The following is a 26,487-nucleotide window of genomic DNA, read 5'->3' as shown; positions in this document are numbered from 1 at the left end:
AAAAAATGACCAGCTTTCGAACCCAGCGTCCCATCTATTTGGTTTAGAAAAGGGGAGGAAATTAAATAATATAGCTATATTTCACTATGATATAAACTGAATATTAACGTTTAAATGCAGTCCTGTTTTAAATATTACGATTAAAGTATATAAGGTGGATTAATATTTTTGTATTTTAATTTAACATTGATAAGCAGATGCGACAAAAAATGTTTAGATAACATGCCATTTGCATTTGTTAATATGAAATGAACATGAAAATTATAGTAGTCTGAATTGAACAAATAAGTAGATATTGAGAAATTCAACTTTGTATAATTTCGTTTAATGGCTAGTACGTTTTCCATTAAAAATAACTTATCCTTAAGTTGAAGTATAAAATACATCTGGAAACACATTATAGGTAATTAAAATATTTTGAAAATTTCACTAAAACAGGGCGAATCGGTGGTCTCAGCATTGAATGCTTGCGTGATTGCGGTAGTACATAGGTTTGGTTCCGGGCCGAGCCATATCAACTATTTAAAATTTGTATTCTTTCACTGCTTCTCCGCAAAGCACGCGGTATTTAGGGGAAAGCGTTACGACTTATTTTTTTCAGTAGGAATACGACAAAATTAAATCATAATAAATCAATTAATCAATTCATGTATAGGAAATGCATTTTGTTAGATGTTTAAGGATAAGGACATCAGAGTTCGCTTCTAAAAAAATATACAGGAGCAACATTCAAATTCACAAAAAAAACAATAAAACTTCAAAGGTGCATTTAAACAATGCGTCATAGAACTCCAAAATTACGACATTCGTAAAGTTTGTACTTATAATCCAGAGCTTCTTAAATTTCAATCATACATAACTCATAATTAGGTAATTAAAATTGAGAGCTACGCATATTAATAGCAAATTATCAATCTTCCCAAGAATTCAATTTAGAGTCATTCTTCCAAAGAAAATTTCCCTGGTACATTTGTACAATGCTTCATAAAACTCCAAAATTAGGACAACTTCGTATTAATAATCCAGAGCTACTACAGTGGTGTTCATGTTAACCTTACATAACTCTAAATAACACAATCAAAATTCAGAATATTATGAATGTGATCATTTTTCCGGAGAATTTAATTTAGTGTCATTATTTCAAACAATATATTTCCCTGGGAAATATGATACCTTGTTGATAAATATTTGACATAAACCTGCATAATTTTCTACTTTTAGTTCTTTGACGTATTGATTCATTAAAGGTTTAGATTTGCTTGATTGCACTTTTTGAAATAACAACTTAACAGACATTCATGAAAAACGGACATCTATGTCATCTGTATAGAACGGTTAGGATACATAGACTGCCTCATAGTTAATTTAGTCAACAAAGATTAACCCAGTCACATGGTAAGATATTACTTCATGAAGAAGTCTAGATATTATCAGTTGGGCAATTTTGTATTTACAATTCATAAACAGTTGTATACATTGACAAAGCATAATAGTTTGTGTAATATCGTATATTCTAGGTATGATACTTAACAGAAAAGAATCGTGCTTCATAGTCTTAAATAGTGAAAAAACAATCAGTCATATAAAGTAATGCCTCCTCGATGGTCAATTACGACGTTGGCGGTTTGAATTGCACATTTCTGTTTTTTTTTTTAACGACGCTATTCATGCAAATGCCCACATTTAAACACGAAATTAGAGGTTTAAAAATTAAGTGATTTGTTTTTTTTAGTTTTAAGATTTGAACTTACGAATACAAGTGTAGCTTTTCGAACACATGTCCCTATCAACGTTTTACGTGTTCCCTATATCTTTTTTTGTAATTTTGTAATTTTGTATTTACAATTCATAACCATTTGTATACATTGACAAAGCATAATAGTTTGTGTAATATCGTATATTCTAGGTATGATCCTTAACAGAAAAAGAATCGTGCTTCATAGTCTTAAATAGTGAAAAAAACAATTAGTCATATAAAGTAATGCCTCCCCCTCGATGGTCAGTTACGACGTTGGCGGTTTGAATTGCACATTTCTGGTTTTTTTAACGACGCTTTTCATGCAAATGCCCACATTTAAACACGAAATTAGAGGTTTAAAAATTAAGTGATTTGTTTAGATTTGTTAAGATTTGAACTTACGAATACAAGTGTAGCTTTTCGAACACATGTCCCTATCAACGTTTTACGTGTTCCCTATATCTTTTTAAAGAGTTCATTTTGGTATTCCGTTAAAGAAAATAACACAAGTTACAATGAAACGAAACAATTGTTAGATGAAAGCTTCAGTCCTTCAAATTCAACTTTGATCGAAAAAAACTGCATAATTTTGCTATAAAATTTTATATGATAACAAATGGATTTGGCATTTCGAAATAACAATTGTAAGTAAATATTGTTCCAGAACTATAAATACTTAAACTATTTTCTCAAATGTGTTTTAGATTATAATTAAGACTTTAACATAAAAAAAACATTCCTTAATTGACAGTTAATTTTTAGACACAAGATAATTATTTAAAGATAAAGTAGTCATTATGAACTCGTGGATCGTTACGGTGTATCCATCTGCGCCATGAAAACCAATTTGTTGAACGTGTCATAGTTTTCATATCGTCTTTCGTCTACCCGGACTTTTTATTAGCAACTCGGCGTGTGTTTCTAGAAAAGCAGAGGTGCACATAGTCCATGCGCCCAGTTTTTAGTGGAGTCCGAGTTGCTTATTTGCTTTTGTAATTTTGTATGTATGATTTTAGTTACTTGATGTTCTTTGTTGTGTATGTCTGTTTTCCATGTCTTGCCTTTGTCTTTGACCTTGACTTATGTAAAACATGTATACATTCAGAATTGATCTCGTCATAAAAATGTGCTTTTCAAATCAAGAGTTAATCAGATATTTCATAGAATTGAACACTGTTCTCACAATGTAAACTTCGTAGGGCTATAAAAACCATTGGAAAATCGGTAAATAGTAATGCAATTCAAATATCTTTCATAACTTTACTACTCTACATTTAAATTACTAAATTTTGAATAATCCATCTATATGGTAGATTTTTCTATCAACGTTTTATGTCTAGACTAACTTGGAATAAATTGACTTACGAAGTCATCGTACTTGCTATCCGATTAAAACGATATCTAAGAGGGAAAAGAAGAGAGTTAATAAGTTAGCTTCTATTCACGGTTTAAAACTGAATTGTTGAATATTATCCCGTTGTCTTCCTGTTGTCTTTATTATTTGCAAGGACAACACTTGATTTAAATTAAGCACTACATATTTTCACATAAGAAAGTAGATGTATTAACCTCAGTCAAAACATATTTTCGTTGTTACATGGTAAGATACGATTCAGCTAATTTGTAAACATATGATATTCTAATTGACCTAATATTATGTCTTATATGAGGAGGAGTGCAATGAATAAATTCGCAATCATTAGTAATTATTTGAAAGTAAAATGAAATAGAAGTGCACTCCAAACGAACCATACCATATCGGGTATTTTTGTTATGATACTTTCATTTCAATTACATAATATCGAAATGTTTCTCAACTGTTACATGTAAAAAGGAGCACAAATTATTCAAATGTCATAATGAATATAGACTACGGTTTGTCTGATACCTATGTTTCGAACTTTCCTGGATTTCACAAGGATATGTACACATTTTTTATATTGCAGGTAAATTCGTAATAATGAGAACACATCGTTTTCTTTTGATATTTGGAATATACATCGTTATTGCGGTTTGTAAGTAGATTACACAAAAACCTTTGATACATTTTAATCCAACGGTATTTCTTTCTAAGTCAATGCATTGATTGTGAACTAAAAATAAGAATCTTAACATCATGTCGATAAAAGGATAAATTGCGTGTATTATTAAAAAAGGATATATATGATCATGGAAAAAAATTACCCCCCCCCCCCAATACAAAAGTCACTTTTTGCAAAACATGATCGCCCGTCGACTGGTTAGAAAAACATTTATGGAACAATGATGTAAAGAACCTATAGCTAGTGAGCTCCAGACGATTTCACATGACGTTAAATCGAGAGGACATGTCTCTTGGTCGGTTGGTTCGGCGCAATCCATTAGCTATCCTTACAGCTTTAAACGTCAATTGATGCTCTATTAACGCCTTTCTATCCAAAATGTAACAAATTACGTAAACGCAGTTGCATTGAGGTCCAGGAAATTCAATTTCTGATTAAAACCGCAACCTGAACACATTGATATAGTGCCTGTCAACACAACGTCGGAATTTAAGAGCGTTGATTAAATGAAAGAAGGGTCATTGTGAGTGCCACAGATAGACGAGTTAAGGCACAGATACAAAAAATGCAGCCTTTACACAAAAAAAGATAATGAAAACTGTTAAATTCGCCGCGGATATGTGGTTGCATCTCCAATTACTGTAAGTAGAATTTTGTAACCGTTCCAGGAAACTTGACTGGGAATGTTACATCCGGGAGGTTATCGAACCAGTTATTGTGCCTCAGTTTGAAAGCAAAACGCTAAAGTTTTAGTCATTGATAATAATTCTAGGCCGCTTTGATTACAAGCTGTTCAAGCTTTTTAAATAAATAGGCGACAGCAGGAAGTCCTGATATGAATTGAAAAAAACATGTTTTGGACCAGCTTGGTTGACGGGTACAAGTACTCAATCTAATTATTTCATCTCCTCAGTTGATGGAAGCGACATTTCACTAGGGAAGGCAAACATAACTCGTTAGCAAATCTGTTTAACGCTCTCAGGCTTGAAACGCAAGGTTGTTGTAGGCGCTGCCATTCGTACAAATGACGGTTATACATTCTATTGAAGTGTCTGTTCGAATTATGCAATTACTTTTATAGGACTAAATATGTTATATTGTACGACCTTAAATCTTTTTCAATAAACAAAGAGCATACATTGTTGTATTTTTTTTTTCAATTTGACAAAAACATCTGCCCGTACTTTTATTATTAAAATTTCATATACAAATTAACTCATGCTATGTCAAGTTTTCAGAGTCATTTGTTTACAGGATATATTCACTTGAATAAACATATGCAAAACACATGAGGCTGTTTTGTATATATAAACATGTGTGTATATTAAATCTTAATAAATAAAAAAAAATTTTTTCAACAACCATTTCATCAGTTCAAATATCAATATCTATATATGTTATAATGTGCCAAAACATATTTTTTTCGACATCTTGCATGTCGTAAAATAATTTCCCATTTCAAAGAAACGACGAAATTATGCATGCGAGCAAAAATGTAAAAAAAAAAGATCTTTTTGAAGTAGAGTATGCTTTTCGAATGGATTAATTTATCGGATAAACATAAAGAAAAGAAAAGAAAAAAATAACAAATAAAAAGTCCTAAAAAAAAAACCGACATGAAAAATAAAACAAAACAAAAACAAAACAAGAACAAAAAACAAGCAATAAGAATAGAACAAATACAAACCGCGATTTTCTCTTGAGTTGAGTTAACATTCGTTATTTAAAAAACATTAAGTAAAAGTAATTACTTTTGTAAATTGCAGCACGACTTCACGCCTGTGAATATGGCTGGCATTTTTCTGAAGGCTCGTGTTTTAAGCTTAGTACCACAACAAAAGGTTGGAATAACGCACAGGTACGATTATGTTAGTTAATGACAGGAAAGGTTGACTTGATGATATAACATGACACCAGTGTGGTGTTTTTTTTTTTTTTTTTTGGTAAGGGGAAAGAGTAATCAAGGAAACCAAGGTTATAGCGGTAATCAAAAGAATGTAATCCAGGGACAAAGACCATACATGGAAAACAGACATACACAACAAAGAAACATAGACCATTACAAATGTTGTCATTTTTTTATCTTAAATGCATAATAAAATCAAATTCACTCGTACCAGACATGTAAGAATTTCTTATTCATTGCTATAAAGCAATGTACTTAAATCGTAATACTATATAAAATTTGATTCGTTTTTTTTTTCTGTTTATACATGTATTATCACTTGCTTTTTATCTCCCAAAATAATATCAAAGAGGGGTTTTCTGCCATTTGCCTATATCAAAGCTTATATTCAATTTCTGTAAAAAAATGATTTTTATGGATCATTTATATACAAAATAAAAAAGATGTATACAAGTTTTAGAAATGTTCTCTGTATAGTTTTCAAATGTTAAAATGATCGTGAGGTAAGTCATTCAAAATATTTATTTATCAGTCGAATTTTGAATAATACTTTAAAGGCTTAAATTATGTAAGTATTCAATAAGATTACCCATTTTAAAGTTATTATGGTCTGTATTGAATAGAGAGTATTACCAAGCATTTTGAAAATGATGCAAAATAATGTCCAATAAACGTTTGACTGGGCAAATGCATATGACATCATTTCAATCCGTACTTTACTTTCGTAGTTTACGAAGAGCAAAGTTGCTGAACACAGACATCTTTGTTCTAAAAGATTAATCTTTTACTTTGAGATATTCCTGTTTACACCATCCTTAACTGTACAACACCACTATGATGCGTGGTGTCTCGATAGATTATCTTCTATCTTTTGTACAAAAACATCTTGGACTTCAACACATCGAACCCTAATTTTACTCTGAACATAGCACTTTATTGCACCCTTTTTATAAAACAAGTTTGGACACTCGAGTTTCTTATCCAACCTCATTAACTAAACAGACTTGTGGATATCCTGGATATTGATTATCTCTGGCGTGCACACAAAAAGTCGTAAGTGTGAAATTGATCGTAACTTATGACGTCACAATACTATTTAAGGTTGTGGCGTCATTACTTACTATCAACTTTACTCTTCCGATTTTTTGTAAATTCGACGCCAGAATATTTGATTTGTGTTTCAAGTCAAGGTGCATACGCTTGTTACAAGGAAATCGCTGAGATCTGTAGATACCTTTTATTTTTAATAAACTTGCACACTTCGACTAACAGAGGTTAAACTGTACCGAAAATAAGTCAGCCTTAAATTACACTATAACCGTTTTCCAAATGTAGTATGCAAATTTTTGTGAGTACGCATGTGTGTTGCAGCGAAAACGTCTACAGTGAAGATTAAGTTTCAATGTAATGAGTAAACATAAAAACAACAATGTATCAGTAACTTCAATTTTTTTTCAGGATGACTGTTCAGGAAAGGGGGGTAGACTTGCAGAGCCGAAAACATTTAGTGTATTAGAGTTTCTAAGAAACAAGTGCAGATTAGAAACTGTTAACGAAGGTACGGTTTGGTTTAAGTTGCCTTCGAACGATGTGTTCGCTCGCGACAGTTAAACATACTACGTTTTGATATTTAGAAAACATATCGATACACAAATAACCGATCATTTGTACTACACATTTCGATATGCTGTTCATATGTTTTAAGGAATAACTCTCATCAGACGCATTAGAATAAAATGAATATGAAGATCTGAATGTGAAGTTCATTGCTTCCAGAAGTACTCAAAATACGATGGAAAAGCAAGTGTGTTGAAAATTAGAAATGATTTTGGTACTAAGCTTGTTAGAAATAAATGCCAATGTGACAAAGCAGTGTGGTAAACCCTGTAAGAAAAGCCACCTAATTATTTGTAAACTTTTTTTAAAACTTAATAGTGTACAAATGTATTTAAGTTAATCAGGTTGAGAACTTGTTGTAGAAATCATTAACAGATGTACATCTGATCAATCTTCAACTTTTTAGTTTTGTTTTTAGCGGTTAACTGTATTCAGTCAATTTCATGACACGCCTCTGCTCGAGCTAGACATTTAGTGTTGGAGTATTAATAGGCTTTCTTTGCATTGTCTTTAAATTATTACCTACAAAAAAATGAATAAAAAATTGAAGTTTTGATATTAAAATCATCTAAGCCTTAATACTTTACAGACAAGGATGAGTCATTCTTAATGAATAATTCATTGTTAACAAAGTATGTTAGGGTGTCAATAGAATATTACAATACGATAGTGCCCTGGACATTACCAAAATCAATGCTAGTGACATAACCACACAGAAAGCAAATGAAACTGACATACGAATACGCAAAAAATAAAAAAAATACAAACGAATAAAACAAAAACAATGAAACAAAAATACCACGAAAGCACGAAAACCGGTGTTCATTTCAGTATACGAGAATTAATATAAAAAAAAGATTGTCTCTGACAAATGGAATTTGTTGGTTTTACTTTAAACACCATTGACCTTAAATTAGGTTTTGGTGGCAATTGTATACTTTTTAATGACCAAATGTGCATTGTATCTTTAATTAATCAAATAATTTGTTCAACTTACCATTTTGCGATCGCCGTTGAATTCCGTTTTTAACTTACGCAGCTATATAAAATGCTTTTAGATCCTGACAAAGTAGTTTTTTATTACATCTGTTATCATCTTCATCAAAGCTTTTCTAGACTTTTCCTTTTTTACTTGAAAAGGATACATCTTATCTACCCAAAAGAACTTGAGATAAAGGATACTACAGAAACTGTAAGGGCAGCCTCATATCTTGACTTACACTTAGAAATCGAGGGTAAAGGAAAACTATTGACAAAATTTTACGACAAACGTGATGACTTTGCATTCAGAATTGACAAATTTCCTTTCATCTGTGGCAACATCCCTTCAGCAACTGCGTATGGAGTGTTCATATCACAACTCATACGTTATGCCAGAGCTTGCCGAAACTGCGCAGACTTTTTGTATCGCGCTAGAACTCTAACAAATAGGCTTCTGGAACAGGGTTATGTTGCTACAACATTGAAGTCATCACTACAGAAGTCATCATGATCTCGTGGATCGTTATGGTGTATTCATCTGCACCATGAAAACAGATGTATTCAACGGGTCATAAATTTCCTTTCCTCGTTTGTCTACTCCGGACTTGACTTTTTATGGGCAACTCGGCGGGTGTTTCTGGAAAAGCAGAGGACGCTTACCCTACCGGTGCACCTGGTCCATGTTCCCAGTTTTTAGTGGAGTCCGAGTTGGTCATTTGCTTTTGTTACCTTTGTATGTATGATTTTAGTTACTTTATGTTCTTTGTAATGTATGTCTGTTTTCCCTGTCTGGTCTTTGTCCCTGTATTGCATTCTTTTGATTACCGCTATAACCTTGGTTCCATTGATTATTCTTTTAAACTTTAGAAAAAAATCGAAATGCTTCCTTATATCATCAATTCCAATGTGCTTTTTATATACCCTTACACCATTGGCAAATGAGTCTTAGCAACTTTGATTAAGGTTTCAGATTTATTGGCATTTAACAAAGGTGTGTATATATGACCCCAGCTTTCTTGGTATTATTTGAAAGCTTAGGTCATGGGTTATTTGGCAATGATTTAATTCGTAAATGGTGTTATAAAAATCAACAAAAATAATTTTTATGTTGATAAAAGTGTGGGGCTGGACGTGAATGGTTAGTAATGACGGTCCATGGACCACTATACAATGAATTATTATTACTATTATTACTTAAAATATACTTCAATATAAATTTGCTGCACAACTTTTGAAATTGTACCTTGAATATTTATTTGAAGCCTTACATCAAAACTCTTTAGTGACATTCACATGACTATGATTGCATTTTACTTACAAATATTCCTTTTGACAATTTGACAAAAGGTTGGAAAAATAATTGCTATTTTATAAATAAAGCAAAAAGGTTCTATACATATAAATTACATATAAAGCATAAGAATGTAGTATCCCAAGATGTTTAACAGATAAATTTTATTCTGTTATTATTTATGAATCCGATTGGCTGACAGTGGTTGATGTTTTATACACAATACTACAAACGTATTAAATTTCGCGGTGTATTGTTTTTTGTTATTTTTGCGGTGGACAAAATAACGCGAAAATGGTACCCCAAAATTTGAGTTATATCATTTTCAAACGCTTATTATTCTTTAAAACCGCGACAATTGATACCCACGTATATGCTAATTTAACGTAAACCACCAAAGTCAATACGTTGACAGTATTGAAAGAGTAATCAAGGACACCAAGATTCTAGCGAAAATCAAACGATTGTAATCCATGGCCAAAGACCAGGCATGGAAAGCAGAAAAACACAACAAAGAACATGAAGTAATAAAAATAATACATACAATGTAACACAAGTAAATGAACAACTCCACTTAAAACTTGGAGCATGGACTAGGTGCACCGGTAGGGTAAGCGTTCTCTGCTTTTCTAAAAACACCCACCGAGTTGCCTATAACAGGTCAAGTCTGGTGTAGACGAAAGAAAATTGAAAAGTATGACCAGTTAAACAAATAAGTTTGATGGTACAGATGGATACACCGTAACGTTCCACGAGATCATGATCATCGGGTTTGTCGTAAAGTTTTGTTGATAAATTTGCTTTACCATCGGTCTCTAAGTGTAGGTCAAGATATGAGGCCGATTTCACACTGTCTGAAGTATACTTTAGCTCAAGTTGTTTTGCGAAGATGCGATGTATAAAATCCCCGAATCTAGGATTGTTTAACGATGATACCTTGGAGGTGTATTTATTAAAAAGTAACGAAACTTTAATATGCATATTGTTTTAAAAAAAGAATATGTTTCAACACACGCTTATTGTTTAATTATAAAGATCAGTACTATGTGATACTACTGCAGGCTTTTGGATTGGTGGCACAGATATGTTCAATGAAGGAACATGGGTCTGGTCATCTACAAAGGAAGATATCACTGTCCTTGACTGGAATTTCGGAGAACCTAATAACCATCTCCATGGGAGTCAAAGGGAACATTGCCTTTTTATGAATAAAGTCAACAACGAATATAAAATGAATGATCGTGTATGTTCTAATCAATATAACTACATATGTGAGGTATCGCAAGGTAAATATAAGGTACCAATTCACCGTAAAAAATAAAAATATGTGAAACTGATTCATTTGTGGAAAAAGGAACACACGAAGTTAACGCGGAATAAGGGAGGCAATCCAAATCCAATTTGCTCTGTCCTTTGAATGTTTGAGTGATACATTTTTCGAATTATCAAGCTTCAATATGATAATGATAAAACATGTTGAATAAAAATAAGAGTCTCAATTTTGAGACGGTAGGATAATGATTGAAATGATGTCTTGAATTGCTTACATAAATTGTTTTAAAAAGTGTTAGGCTGAGAAGTGATACTTTTTTTTCCTATTTAGAGTATTCTAGTACCCAATTTCAACCAGGAAGTCATCCATCAAATGGCGCCATTGAATCTGTTTATTAATTTAATCCATGTATTTTATCATGCACGTTGACTATTAATGTTAAAATTGAATGTTATTGTTCTTTTAACATGTATAATATTGCATCGACCTATTTTACAATGTAAGTAATTTCTATTCAGGATGTGTAACTATGGCTTAAATTAAGGTAAACAGACATACAGAAAACTCTCTGCAATCTCTATGAGTGTAATTGTAAATACAATTCGTCAATAACATATCTTTTTTATCGACTTCTTATTAACATAAATGGTTCTGTATGACAATACACATTAAAATGCAATTTAATAAAAAAAAATAATACCTTTTTTTGCCGTATTGATTTCATAAAGCCAGTTCTAAAAGTAAAAAATACGTCGCCTTATTGCTCTTATATTTTTAGATATTTAGATGGAAACAAAATTTTAATTTTTAAAGGCATGAGTTTTGTATCATATATAGCGGAAGATTTTCATAATGGTGTTATCACTTGACTCCAATCCTTTTTTTATTTTTGAACAACTGAACATGTTTAATTTTGATACTGTTAAAGAAAACATTGTTCTGAACAGTATACAGTAGAGTGTGTTCACTAAACCGTTACATTGAATTCAAATAGGACATAAAAAAAATCGAATTTAAAGTAAGAAGCTTCGTTGGACTCAACAGAACTTACATTTTTTCCACATTACTAATGTATTCAAATTTGAACAATAAAATTTAACATATTTATTATGTAGATAGCAGTGATTTACTGAATGTTCAAAGTGTAAAAAAATCGACATTTCACATAGTTAAATAAATAAATTCTGTAATTTCACTCTAGGGCTTTTTCACGCAAAAACGTCAAAAAATTGTTGTGAAAATAGCAACGAATAATGGAGGAAATCTATATAATAAAGATATACATAGGAAAATAAATTGGTTATCGTGGATTAGACCTAAATCTAGGTGTTCTTCGGCACTCATGGTCATATTTTGGTAATTCATTCTCTCTTATTAATCATCCTATTTTTCTTTAAGCTTTTAACTCACCGTTATTTTTTGTTACTTTGTTACCTCCATTAACCTTTTTTATGAAATATTTGCAGATAGTACTACAGCAGTTGCGTCAACAGAGTTGGAACTTATTACTACTACAACCTATCAGCCAACAACACAACTTGAGGAGACTACAACAACTGCTTATCCTTCAACTACATTATCAAAGTACGGTACAAGCACAAGATTTCATACTACAAGGAATGATCCCGTTTCAAGTACAGCCAGCACAGAATACACGACTACAACCTTTCCACATACAACACACCTAATTTCAACTACCACTGTTGGTAGTAGAACTCATTTTACCTCAACTGGAAGCATTATGTCGAACCATATTATTGCGAGTGAAGGAGATACCATCAGCTTGCCCTGCCCTTTAGTTTCATCTATTATGGGTGATGACATTTTCTGGAAGCGGTTTCTCAACGCAGAAGAATTGCCACTGCCTTCAATAAGCAGTGGTGGAAACATGAAATTGCCTTATCTGATGTTAACGGCGGTCAGATGGTTTGATTTAGGCATTTATGAATGCCATGTCATATCGGAAGGCAAAGCCATGGTTCATTTTATCAATTTGACAGTGATTACAAGTAAGTCAAGAATGCATGAAGATGTCTATTTGTCCAGTGTATTGTTCGCTTTTTTTCAAAGACAGTCGGCATTCGCTACTTGCTGACATATTCCTTCACTCTGATGATCACAATTTTATAGCTGATCTGATCCAAAAGAAGAAACATTGAGCAATCTTTGTTTGTGGGATTTTATTTATCTCATCTACCAAAGAGAACTTGAGACACAACAGGCACTATGAAGTTAGCCTCAAATTTTAAATTGCATTATCAGAAACAAAATTACAAATCATATTTATTGTGATCGTTGGAAAAGAAAAAAACTCATGATGACCAAACTATTCGGCAACTTTCCTTTTATATGTTGCAACATGCCTTCAGGACTTGCGTATGGATTTTTCATATCAAAGCTTATGACATAGCTTGCTAAAAATACGCAGACTTTTTGAACGATACTTGACTCCCTACAATTTGGCATCTGGAAAAGGGTTATGTTGCTACAAGATTGAAGTTTTTACTTCAGAAGCTGTATGGTTGTCATCATGAACTCGTTGATCTTTATATTGTATCCAACTACACCAAAATAACCAATCTGTACATCGTTCCCTATATAACTCTCTTTCATCTACCTGAGATGAAATATTTCAAAAGCAACTCGGTGTATTTTTCTTGAAAACGGAGGACGCTTACTCTACTGATGCACCTGATCCATGCCTCAAGTTTTTTGTGGAGTCTGGATTACTCTTTTTCTTTTGTTTCTTTGTTTATTTCATGCTATTGTTCTGTGTGTCTGATATTCCTGTTTTGTCTTTATCCTTGGCATATATTCTATTAATAATCGCTCGAATATCGGTTCATTTAATTACTCTTTTAGTATATGTTTAAGTGTACGTTTTTGGAATCAGGCAAATTGTAAAAATCTTATAAACATGCTTGTCAAAGTCCACCGACCTGACAATATAATTTCACTCAAAGATGCCTTCTCTGTATAAAATAACCACTATTTAATCTATTTACCACCGGCTTTGCTACTATAATTTTCAAAAAAGTGGGGTTGGGGACAGATTTATCTGCCGTTTTTTTTCAGTGCAATTTGATGAAAATTTAAGTCAATCTACCAAAGTCTTGTCTTTTTTCTCTTGATTCTGATTGTTAAAATAGTCAAATTAAACTTCCAAATCTTGGAGTTTTTTTTTATTCCTTTTTTTAAAATCTATTGCCTTATTCCTACAAAAACTGATACCATTGTTTTAAATTTGGGCAGACTTTAATTTATTGCTCATATAATAATCAATGATTACCTGAATACGTGTAATGTTTTCGACTTTTAAGTGTTTTCGACTAATTTTTTTTCGGGTACTTTCTGTTATACAAAGCCATCTTCTGAACAAAATACCTTTTTGCTTTGTCGTAGTCGCAAGTACTTAATTAACATATATAGGGCGATTATTTCAAAATGTTTTCTTATTTTTATACGTGAAATAATATCTAAAAGTATGGACTCTAACAGTTATATTTTTTGTATTTTATTATTTATTTTAATTATAGGTGAAAACTTTTGCCCATGTGCATGTGACTACAGACAAAAGCTAATTTACTGGACCTCGCAAGGAACTTCAAACAAAACGTATGCCGAGTTGCTAATTGAGCTGAAACCTGTACTTGCTGAAATCGAAGACAATTTAAGACTGAATATAACAAAGCTTTCGTCATATAAACGGAGAAAAACAAGTGCCGAAGATGATCGTGTGTCGTCGAAAAGGATTGGATATTTTGGTGCTGTTATTCTAGGAATTGTTCTTGGGTTGTTAATGGTTATTGATACGAGTAGGTTTTTTCAATTTATCAAAAGGATATTTCAAAAGAACTATGCAACTCATTAAAAACACATTCGTTGTAATATTGTATTAATTCGACCCACAAATATGTTTCATATGATACATTGAAGGCGATAAAATTTGATACATTTCAGACACCAAATAAGAAACAATGAATTATGTTTCAAAATTGTGTACTTTGTATATGTCATTCTGATAACGAAAGAGCAAAATAATGGTCTTATGTACACATTCATCTATGCTTTTGTCTACTGTCCACAGAAACTTCCAGTAAAGTAATAATTATTCAAAGTTTTGTGTTCTTTTTTTTTGTGATTTACATTCCCGTTCTTATTCTTATTTTTTGATATATGTAAGACTATCTATGGTATATATGTCGGTGTGTATAAGGTCATATAGACCAACTTGCTAACAAAAATGAGAAGAGTGACGTCATAATGTAAATCATTAATGTTTTTTTCTTTTATTCTTCAACAGAAGAAACATACAACATTCCTGGTAAAATAATGCTTGTTTATTCTCCTTGATGTCAGATTAGGTACTTTTTTTCAGGACAGTAATACATATACATGTAATGCGTGTCCTACATTAAAGAAACACAGTTATATATTTAGCCATTCAAATCAATATGTATTCATCTTGTCTATATTTTGCGTTATCGTTCAACGTATCATGATTTTTCTATGCTCTTTCGTCTACCCCAAACTTAACTTTTTATGAGCAACTCGGCGGGTATTTCTAGAAAAGTAGAGGACACTTTCCCTACCGGTGCACCTTGTCCATGCTCCCAGTTTTTAGTGGTTTCCGAGTTGCTTATTTGCTTTTGTTACTTTGTATGTATAATTTTACTTACTTTATGTTCTTTGTTGTGTATGTCTGGTCTTTGTCCCTGGATTACTTTCTTTTGATTACCGCTATAACTTTGGTTCCCTTGGTTATTTGTTCAAAACATATTTAAACGGATTTATCGTTTAGACAGATTTTCGGAATCTTCAGGGTTCGGTGTAGAAATGCTTCACCAGGTTTTAGTGAAGTCCGCGTTGCCCATGTACTTTTGTTGCTTTGTATGTATTATTTTGGTAATTTTATGTTCTTTATTGTGTGTGTGTGTTTTCCATGTCTAGTTTTTGTTCCTGGATTTCATTATTTTGATTTCCGCTGTTATGTTGGTTCCTTGATTACTCTTCCGCTATCATTTTTTTCTTCTCATAATGCTATTTTGCTAAGGACGAGAATAATTGAAAAAAAATCACACAATTGGTCACAAACTTTACATTTGATTAAAATTGCTCTGTCGGAAATAACATTATTTCGAAAATGATATATGTAATAGAAAGGTGATTGTTTAATGCAGACTCCATTAATTTGTTATAAGGAAGTGTCCATTTTCCTGTTGGTCGAGACATTATCGACAAAACAATAAAGAGGTGCATAATCAAGAAAATTTGTTGTAAGTACAGAGTTCAGTCTATCATTGGCAAGGCTTGTACCATATTAACGGAAACTCCATTTATATTTTGTTAACCACTGGCTTATCACGAACTGTTGAAACCAAAGCGACAAAGAGGGGTTAGTAAGGACGAAAATGGCCAGCCCGTGATAATAAAATGATGCAAATGCAGTTTCCATGATTTAGTTATTGTAACTAGTTTCTTCATATATTTGAATAGACGTAACATATATGTTGCACTAAATGTTGATCATGTTTTTATCAATGTTTTACCAAGGCTGTGGTATAAAGAGCGTTGAGTCTCGTCATATTAGAATTAACTTCCCAACCGTCGTTGTTAAATAAGTTGAGATTGGTAAGGAAGTTGTACCACTATATAAATAGCATATAGCTAAGAGGGTCATAGTTTGTTACACCGAGAATGTCGTCTCCACGAGGCGTAGCCAAAGATGACAATGTATTGTCAAGATAAACAAACTCTCTTCACCCTCTAAGCTATATATGTTTTGTTTTTAATTATACTGGATGTTCCATCGTCATTTTTGTTCAAATTAAGCTTTAACAATAGGTTTTGTATGTTTGTCTTCGGTCTTTATATTTTCTAAAAAAAATGTTTTATTTTCATTAATCGATGTTATTGGTACGCACGTTGCACATATTAATTCCTTCAAACGCAAAAAAGATCGAACTGTACCTATTTTTTACCGAAACAAGTTTAGTTTTCTCGAGAGGGTAATAGACAAAAATATCACCCCCTGAGACATGTGATAGAGCTGAATATTACCCTCGTATTTGGCCAATCAAAATTCAGCAAATTGACATGAATTATGATAAGCTCGTGTAAAGCCTAGTTTACTAATAAAAAGAGAATTAAATACTTTTTGTATTTTACATCGATAGTTTTTTTTTACTAATTTACTTTTAAATGCCCTCATGTTCCAATAAGAACTTGCAACTTAAAAAAAGCTGACATGCCCTTTTCACAACACTAGTGTTACATGTACATTGTAAACCATCGACCAAAAAGCATAACACTGTACATCGATTACTTAATGTGATGAATTTTCCGCAGAACAGCGGTAGAGTACATTTCATTCGGTTTATTGATGAATATTTGTAATAATCAAGAACGAGATAGTTAAAACATGTTAGAACCTATAGTGGTATTTATGATACTGATCGTGACATTACAGGGGAAACCATTTTCTCAAAAAAGTATAATTCATAGGCATGAACAAAACATATTGCAGTTTTGGGAACGAGAAATGGAAATGGAGATAATGAAATTTCCTTTTACACTTTTTACACGAGTGTAATAACGAATCATTAATCGGTAAAAAATCCATTGCTCTACAGTACCAATCGATAGTAGTATATTAACCAATGAAACATAATTTTGTACAGTAAAAACAGATTTGAACAATTTAAATGATAAGTCTTTCTGATAACAAAACAACTGTGATTCCATTTATAGACAGTTATGATAAAAGTTCGACATAAATGCTATTTTGATGTCATAAGAAAAACACGAAGATGGAAACTTACTTCGTTAGATTACTCATATAAGTTTGAACTTTTCATTCGCATAAACAACACGTTCACCAGAAAGGTATATATATATATCATTTCATTTTAATTATCCGTATTACATGTAGCTGGTACATGGACTGTCCATTGAAGTCATTGTAACACTTTGCACGTGAATGTGTACATGTATGTTAATAAGTAAACATTTATTTGTCATGTTTTTTTTTCATTACCGCTCAAGGTCTGTTTCCCTTGATTTCTCTTTCCATTCAATTCTAAACATTTATTAGTATTCAATTTAGTTGTTTTGAATTATGTTGTTGTTCGAGACAACTTAAGTGGTACATTTGATATTTTGATCAGTTAAGTGTTTATGACCGGGACCAATTTTGCAATGTTAGAGGCAAAAAAAGACAAATTACACATGATATTTTCCCAATGAATAAGAACGTGAAAAATAAATTTTCAAACAAATCATTCCATTACGGTAAATCCTATATTTCGACTATTCGTTAATTGACAATATTCCATTTGTATAATTTCTTATTTATGTTAATATTTTAGTATATAGTATCACACTTGTCGCTCAAAAGTTAGTCTTCCGTTTTCATTGTTTTTGTTATGACAGGCAGCCCATGACAGACAGGTGCACACGGCCATGTCTGCCATTGATAAAATAGTCAATCGCAACACGCTAAGTGAAAGTATTCCAGTAAAGTTCAAAGGCCAATGAAAAAATGATTCCAACATTATGCACGCAGGTCCACCTTTGAACAACAATGTATTTTAGTATATTCACACTATACAAAAACCTTAGCATCAATTGCTGTATAAAGAAATTGTCAGGATAGTAACTGTTAATTGCAGGTGGTTAGTCGGTTATGCACATTACTCTTGACCTTTCTTGTTATTTCACACCTTTGGCCGTAGAACGGAAGAAAAACTGCGCGCCCTATTCGTCAAAAGACGGAATTTCTCACATTCGTGGAAGAAATCCAAGATCTGCAATAGAGACTCGAGTAAAAAACTGTAATTATTTCATTGTGTTTGATTAATTGCAAACCGATTTGTAAAAAAAAAAAATTACATAACACTAAAAATTCAGGTCGTCAATTCCCGACTGACCGTCTCATAATGTCAAGACATGCTCAGACTTATTTTTGAAAAAAAATTGATTATTTTACAGACAACATTGACGGTTGAATTTGCGTAAAGAGTATAACCATATAGTGATTGAATATGTGTTGTCGTCTATCTAGATTTGACGGTAACAAATCCACGATTGACCGCTCCAAACCTTTATCCTCTGACCATCTACTATTTAAAAAAAAAACAACATTCATCGATTTTTTGTATTGCATTGTGGTTGTAGTAAACAGATACAACAAACATATTTGTATTTTATCAATTTCCCTTTTTAAGTACTATATTTAAGTTAAATATAAAAAAAACGCAGGTCTGATTGAATGGTCAGCATACACACTTGACCTTAACATGTTTGAAATATGTCACCATAGAGGTATGATGGTAGTTCATGTTATGTTACGACTAAGGGTTAGGGTTCATAACTTCTTTATCGGTTGATTTAATTTTTTTGTTTCTTTTTGTTTCTTTTTGTTTGTTTGTTTGTTTTGTTTTGTTTTGTTGCCTTTTTTTATTTCGTGTTATGCCCCTTTATTTACTTGAGCTAAACATCTTTGAATTCATTCTATGAAGCCAATGACGATTGTTTGAGATTCAATATTTATACGGTTTTGGAGAGGAACTAATTCAGACAAAACAAAAACAAACAAAAACAAACAAAAACAAAAAAAAACAATAAAAACAAACAAAAACAAGGCAAGTACCCCTTAAAGAAGCCTCCAAACAAAATGTTTTCGCACTAAAAAAATAGACTGAAATTTTTTCGGCCCCCAAATAATTTCATATTTTTTTTGTCAGATACTTCAACATATGCAATAAATGTCAAAATATATTTAACACTGATGTTTCATTCCATGTACTAAACATGAAAAAACTCTTAGTGATAGATTAAGCTTCCTATTTTGGATTGTTTTTGCTAGAAGTACTTCTTGTACAATATTTTTTGGGAGGGATTTGGTGATTGTAAAGCTGATGATGAGATGACAATGAAGCACGTGTACAGCATATAGAAAATACATTAATGGTATTGTTTTGTGTTCTATAACCACTGGATCAATACCACTGATGGTGGACCTAAGGTCCCTGGGAGTATTCACCAACCAAATAGTCAGATTTGTCTGACCCTGAATAATAACATATTTTTTTAATTATTTAATCATATTTGTAAATTGTACAGCATTTTAAATTATATAATACACTGAAGCTTCATCCCTTGTATTTTACATGGTACAATCACTTAGTAATTGGTTTGGCCTTCTAATTTTTATTATTTTACTTGAATGGAATTCTTTTTTCGGAAACAGTTTTTTCCTATTTGTAAAGCTGCCGATGAAAGTTCACTCCTTGAAACATATGTAAAACATACAGAAATTTGCAGTATATATAATAGTTAATTTTGCTATTTTATAACCACTGGGTCGATGCTACTGGTGGAGAGGCTGAGGTCCCCGAGGATATTCACCAACTCTTTGTCATGGAAACCAAGGTCAAAAAGTAGGCAACAAGGTTTTTTTCTCAGTATTCATCGTTGTGATATTTTGCTTTATTCCGAATGAAATATAATCTTTTCCTTTACACAAATGGCATCAAAAGAAAGCCAATACCTATTTACTATTAATGCGAAACAATTCTTACATTTTTGGAAACAATGGAATAAATTTAAAAAGAAAATAGCTTTCCCACCAGAACAATTGCGTAAAAGAGACCAACCAGTTAGATTTATTTGGCACCTATATCCTAATGGCGAACATATGAATGATTACGATACAATACATTTTAATTTAACAAAAATTATTTGAAGTTCAGATATTGCCTAAATTCTGTTAAACATTTGTGACCACATTTGTTGACGCGTATATTTCTGATAATTAATCATGTTGTGTATAACATGGAAAATTTCATCAGTTCTGTATTATTTTTAATCCTACAATTATGTTTTCGACACAACATGATTAATTATCAAAAATATACGCGTCAATAAATGTGAGTCAACTCCATTACTAACGGTTTTTAGCATATTTTTCTTTCCTAATCAGGACATCCATGTGATTCCATTGGAGTTCTGTAGTAAAATTATATCAAATGCATGACTTTGTAGCAATTTTGCACCCTAATTCCTAAACAGTTGGGCAATAAAATCTGTATTTCTAGTTATGTAAAAATTTCAATTTTTCAACAAAAAAAAATAACAGTGTTGCTACACATAACCACACGTCCCTCCTCACCATAAAAAAGTGGAAGATCATACGTCCCATAACTCATGTATATTAGTCAAATCAATGGTGACTAACAATCTGATAAAATCTGAACAAAACCTGTACAGCTGTATCCCAAGGTGTTGCATCCACAATGAGTTCCTATAGGGTAGCATGTCCAAATTCAAGAAAGTCCCAATTTGTCGAATCCTAATGGTGGCCCAATATGATCAACACAATGTGGTGACTAATGTGATCAATTACATATAGTGGCTAACAATCCTACATAATTTGAACAAAATCCCTCCATAGAGTCAAATGTGTTGGTTGGATATTTCTATATGATTATTTTCTTCCATGTAGCAGCAGGGAACAAAAACAAGACCTTTACCAAAATGTATTTCCCTTATACAGTGGTAGCAAACAACTTTGCATAGTGTGAAGTAAATTGTACATGCATTTTCCAAAACACAGTAAAATCTTGACCCTCCACCTTTTTTTTAGAAAAAGTCTCATAACTTAGAAACTTAAAGTAGAATTTTCTCTTAAAAGATCATAAGACCATGATAACAAAGAACTTTATAAAGTATAAAAATAAGGTTTACTATTCAAGGGAATTTAAATTTACCATTTTACATGTTGACACAGACAGACAGACGGATATATGAACGTGTACCATTATAAGACCCATCTCTAATTGATAGTCATAGGTGTATAAAAATGGTTTCCTTAAATCTTTTATATTCATTATAATATAGTTTCTTAAATATTGCTCTCCAGTATTTCATTCCTTTTGTTCACAATGTGGGCTTTACAACCAACCTAAAATATAAAAAGAAAAGTCTAAAAAAATATAAATGCTCCACACTATTATCAAAATTGTATAGTACCATATACCATGCAATACATATAAATATATCATAATTTATAAAACATAACTAGACACTGATAATAATGGGAATAATGTCCTTTGCAGCCTGTTGATTTGGGGATGACAATGCCATAACATTATATGAATCTTGCAAATTTCTGCTTAAAAGAAAACAGATTTAAAAAAAGAACAAACTCACAACAGAATTGTAAAAAAAGAAGATTTACAGTGACCTATTTTCTCCATCACAGCCCCTCTTTTTTAAACTGGGTGATGCAAGATTCTTCAAACACTGAAAGGTCTTCCTTTGTGTCTAATGAATCTATTGACTAAATATTAAGTTGTTTTTGTGAACATCATTCTGACCAAAATATGGCCAAAAAATGAACGAAATATATGAATTTTGGTAAAATTCAAGTTATCTTTTTGCCGTTTGCATTCAAGAATTTATAGAAATCCCTATGTAAGGTTTTACGGATTTAAGGATTTACAACTCATAAGGTGGAGCTACATTTGTTTGTGTAGTAACAAGCACTTCGTTCTACCTTTGATTGCTTAAATTTCAAAAGTAAGTCTTACATTTTACTTTTTGGACTATCATCATAAGGGGCAGATCCAGGATTTGAGTTTAGGGGGCGTTAATTGAATTAAATGCCGTGCAAAGCAAGGCAAAAATATTATGGGGTGAAATTTGTGGTGAAAAATGTTTTTCTTACCGATTTGGGGGAGGGGGGCGTCCGCCCGGTACGCCAGTCCTTGAATCTGTGCCTGATCATCTGTCAAATATCCTGGTGCAGGATCACCCAGATAATCTGCACTTAGTTGACATCAAGGCTACTGAAATGTTTAAAGAGAGAAAATTAAAAAAACGCAGTATCATCTTTCCCTTGTTCTGAACAATTAAATCACATCATATTCTACAATGATTTTGTGAAAGACTGAAAATTCATTTAAGAGTTCCCGTTGAAAAATAGAGAAAGGGGTTACTTACAAGTGTAGGTATTGAGTACTGCAACACTGTTCAAGTGGCACTGCTTGTAAGAGTCATGCAGATTCTGTTATATGGGATATCGAAACAACTCCAAAAGACTTCAATTTCTTATTTTTGTTATTAAGTAGCACTTCATCTAAGAATCATGCATAATGTGATATATGGCCAAAATGCCTAGCCTACATATTTTTTTTATGTTTTGTTTGTATTGACGTTGTAAATAGAATTTAACATTCTGTTATGTAGGAGATAAAATAATATATAAAATTCACTGTAGAATTTGAAATAAAGGGAGATTACTCTATAAATGACACTAAATACAATAGGTCTCAGTCTTGTAGTCTTTGCCCCAAAGGTTTTTGTAGTAAACCATAAGTTTTCATGATTTTTTAAAAAAAAAATAGACAAGGAGTTTCAATCTAACTTTTGACCATGTTTTTTTTATTAAGTCAATGTCAAAAATAATTTAGGTCCATTCTAGAAAAAAAGGCACGAACTTTGGTACACCAGAACATGTCAAACTAAAAATAGACTACTTCTACTTTCATTGTTATTTTGAGTTCATAAAATAAGACTCATTTTCTGTCGCATCATTTTTCATGAAAATACTGCTTTTTCCTCAAAAACAAGTTTTGTCTGTCATAGCTTGATATTCATCCTATACTTTTGATGATAAATGATAATCATTTGTGAAAAAACAAAAAACCGGAAATGGCAAAATGAAAGCGCACTATATTTTTTAGCCTCCATGTTTTGACGTACACCCGTTTCGGAACACAATACAAGACTGATACCTATTACTAATACAAACTTTTAGATATCTATAAATGCTGTTGCATTTCTACAAGTGTGTTCAATTTCCAACTTAAAGACAACATATCTCTGTCCTCCTGCTTTCCTGTGAATTTTTGTTTCAATTTTAATATATGTATCTTATAACAGTATTAAGTTAAATATCTGTTTGTTTTTTTTCAAAAAGAGACAAGTTTTGATAAAAAACGATTTTGTTACCTTTTAAAGATGAAAAAGGGTCTGAATTGAGAAGACAAATGCCTAAACTATTCTATGAATACCGAATTATTTCAAAATCTCAATTTGTTTGGTCTCCTATTCATAACAAGTCAAGTTTGGACCCCCCATTTTTCAGCCTTAACACAAGGAACCTCTTGGTAATCTAAAATCTGCTGACTGATACAGCCAATTGCAGCCACTATCTTATTATAAGCCGCATTAGAATCTGCATGGAAGTGCCGTAAGAAATGGTCATTTATGAAATAAAAAAATGTTCAGTTGGTCAGTTTTCACCTAAAATCAATCAATTTGCAGTGTTCTAGCTTGGATTTGAAGATAGAAGGATGCAGAGAAGAGGGCACTTTAACGTGTAGCATGTTTTTTTTCAACAAAAATGGGACATTGATAACTAGATAAAGTGATGCCCCCGCATTTAACCTTCATACAGCTATATCATAACTCATAATTGTAAAAAGCACCCTACCGGTGCACCTGGTCCATGCTCCCAGTTCTTAGTGGAGTCCGAGTTTGTTACTTTGTATGTATACGTTTTAGTTACTTTATGTTCTTTGTTGTGTATGTCTGTTTCCATGTCTGGTCTTTGTCCCTGGATTACATTCTTTTGATTACCGCTATGGCCTTGGTTCCCTTGATTACTCTTTCAATCTGTAACTAATCATGACAGACTCACATACCAAAAACCAGTCATATATCTTCAAGCATTTACAAAAACAAAAGCGAAAAACTATTATTTCAATACAATTGCAAGGCCCATTATTTTAGTAAAACTCAGCGTAGAAGAATGAAACTTATACTCGATTTGTTACTAATCATGACAGACTCACATACCAAAAAGCAGGTTCAAGGATTTTGTAAAAAAGGTGCGGAAAATTTTTGGGATGGACAGAATTACCGACGGAATTACAGACGGACGGAATTAACGAACGAACGGACAGGGGTAAAACAATATGCCTCCCAACTTATCGTTGCGGGGGTATAAAAAATCAGATTTAATATGTGATATGAAACAAGTGATTTCAATCATTTTCAAGTCTCTACTCCAAGTATTAAAAATGTCAAAAAATCAAAGTTGTTTATAATACAGCATTTTAAATTCATATGTCGATCCAAAAGGAGGCAGGCATTCAGCATGATCCTGTAAAAGGACCTTTTCCCAAATAAAATCCTATCAAATCATGCAATATTCCCAAAATTTTGACTTTACCTCCCTAATTTTGACTCTTAACTTAAATGGAAAAATGTTTCGATAATTTAACCCCAGTATGGCCAAATTGGCCAGAATACCAAGATACAACCCTGAAAAAAATTACAGAAATATTCCAACGGTTAACAATATTCCATTTTTAAAAATTTTGAAATGGATAAAAAGCACCTAATGAGTGTGGTGGTGGTGGTTGTTGGGGGGGGGGTGTCAATATCAGGACTTGAGACTTGTTCCCAAGCTGATGAATGCAAATAGTGTACGTTTCATTTGTATCTACATCGGATATTGCGCCAATACCAAGCTCAGGTTCTTCTACAAACTTGTTAAAAGAACAGTTCTTCTTCTGGTGATGTCTGTGTGGCAGTAAGATGTCAGTAAAATTTAAACGGCGACGTTTCCAACTGAAATGTGAACGCCAGTTTCCGTTTTTCGTCGGTATCACGTATGCGCTTGAATTTTCACAATTATCTTCTTCTCGGTAAAACGCTCGAAAGATCTGTAAACAAATTACGTCATTTTGCACATTTGTTTTGTTTATATAAACATTAAAATGAACGAAGTTGAATATTCTGACAACACGAAGCTAATGTTTTTTTTCGATAAATCATCGTAAATAAATTACTTGTACTGAAAAACGACAGAAAACCACAGTCCTGAAAAATTACTGAAATTTACAGTACCGAAAGTATACTAAATTTTCAGTAGTGAAAGTTTACTGAAATTTTCAGTACTAAAAATTGACTAAAATTTACAGTACTAAAAATTGACTAAAATTTACAGTACTGTAAAATAACAAAAAATCAAAGTACTGTAAAATGACAAAAACAGGTAAGTACTGAAATTACCGATAGAAATTCCTTACTGAAATGTTATTCGAAAGAAAAGTACTGATTTTATTTTATATCGGCATTAAAAGTACATGAAATAAGTAGTTAAATTCCTGTAGTGTAGAATTCCGTTACACATGAGTTCATTGACATTCATTGACAATTTATGTATATATGTATAGGTCGTGTGCATTGTAAATGCATGTTGTTTTTTTTTTGTTTTGTTTTGTTTTGTTTTATTTTGTTTACAAACAAGGCTGATTCTCGTAAAAGCAGAGGAAGCTTACCCTACCGATGCACCTGGTCCATGCTTCCAATTCTTAGTGGAGCCCGTGTTGCTCATTTACTTTTGTTACTTTGTATGTATTATTTTAGTTATTTTATGTTCTTTATTGTGTTTGTCTCTTTTTCCACGTCTGGTTTATCCCTGGATTACATTCTTTTGATTTCCGCTAGAATCTTGGTTCACTTACTTACTCTTAAAAGCTTTGTTTTTACGGTGTATTATTTTACTTTACTTTGTTTTAAGCTAATTTACTATGAAGCTTTTTTTATTGTACTTATGCTATATAA

At 32.1% G+C, this 26,487-nt stretch overlaps 1 protein-coding gene across 5 annotated transcripts in view; it reads left to right on the top strand.

The window, feature by feature from the left end:
- Window positions 1-16,886, top strand: part of LOC148605188 (uncharacterized) — a 29,706-nt gene extending 12,820 nt beyond the window's left edge. For 3 of the 5 annotated variants that reach the window (XM_088549221.1, XM_088549222.1, XM_088549223.1), the window contains 7 exons: window positions 1,222-1,395; window positions 3,685-3,753; window positions 5,547-5,638; window positions 7,145-7,244; window positions 10,637-10,861; window positions 12,315-12,857; window positions 14,385-16,886. In XM_088549221.1, the coding sequence (XP_088405347.1) occupies window positions 3,699-3,753; window positions 5,547-5,638; window positions 7,145-7,244; window positions 10,637-10,861; window positions 12,315-12,857; window positions 14,385-14,719 (1,350 nt within the window). In that variant the 5' untranslated portion in view covers window positions 1,222-1,395; window positions 3,685-3,698 and the 3' untranslated portion in view covers window positions 14,720-16,886. The remainder of the gene's footprint in view (window positions 1-1,221; window positions 1,396-3,684; window positions 3,754-5,546; window positions 5,639-7,144; window positions 7,245-10,636; window positions 10,862-12,314; window positions 12,858-14,384) is intronic. The other 2 variants (XM_088549224.1, XM_088549219.1) reach the window with 2 other exon arrangements.
- Window positions 16,887-26,487: the final 9,601 nt, after the last annotated feature.

The sequence above is a fragment of the Perna viridis genome, chromosome 10 (assembly GCF_037379345.1).
Source record: "Perna viridis isolate PV_CMFRI_1.1 ecotype Kerala chromosome 10, ASM3737934v1, whole genome shotgun sequence".
Taxonomy (NCBI): Eukaryota; Metazoa; Mollusca; class Bivalvia; order Mytilida; family Mytilidae; genus Perna; species Perna viridis.
Note: the sequence above shows the minus strand (reverse complement) of the source record. Positions and strands in the feature narration are given on the sequence as shown.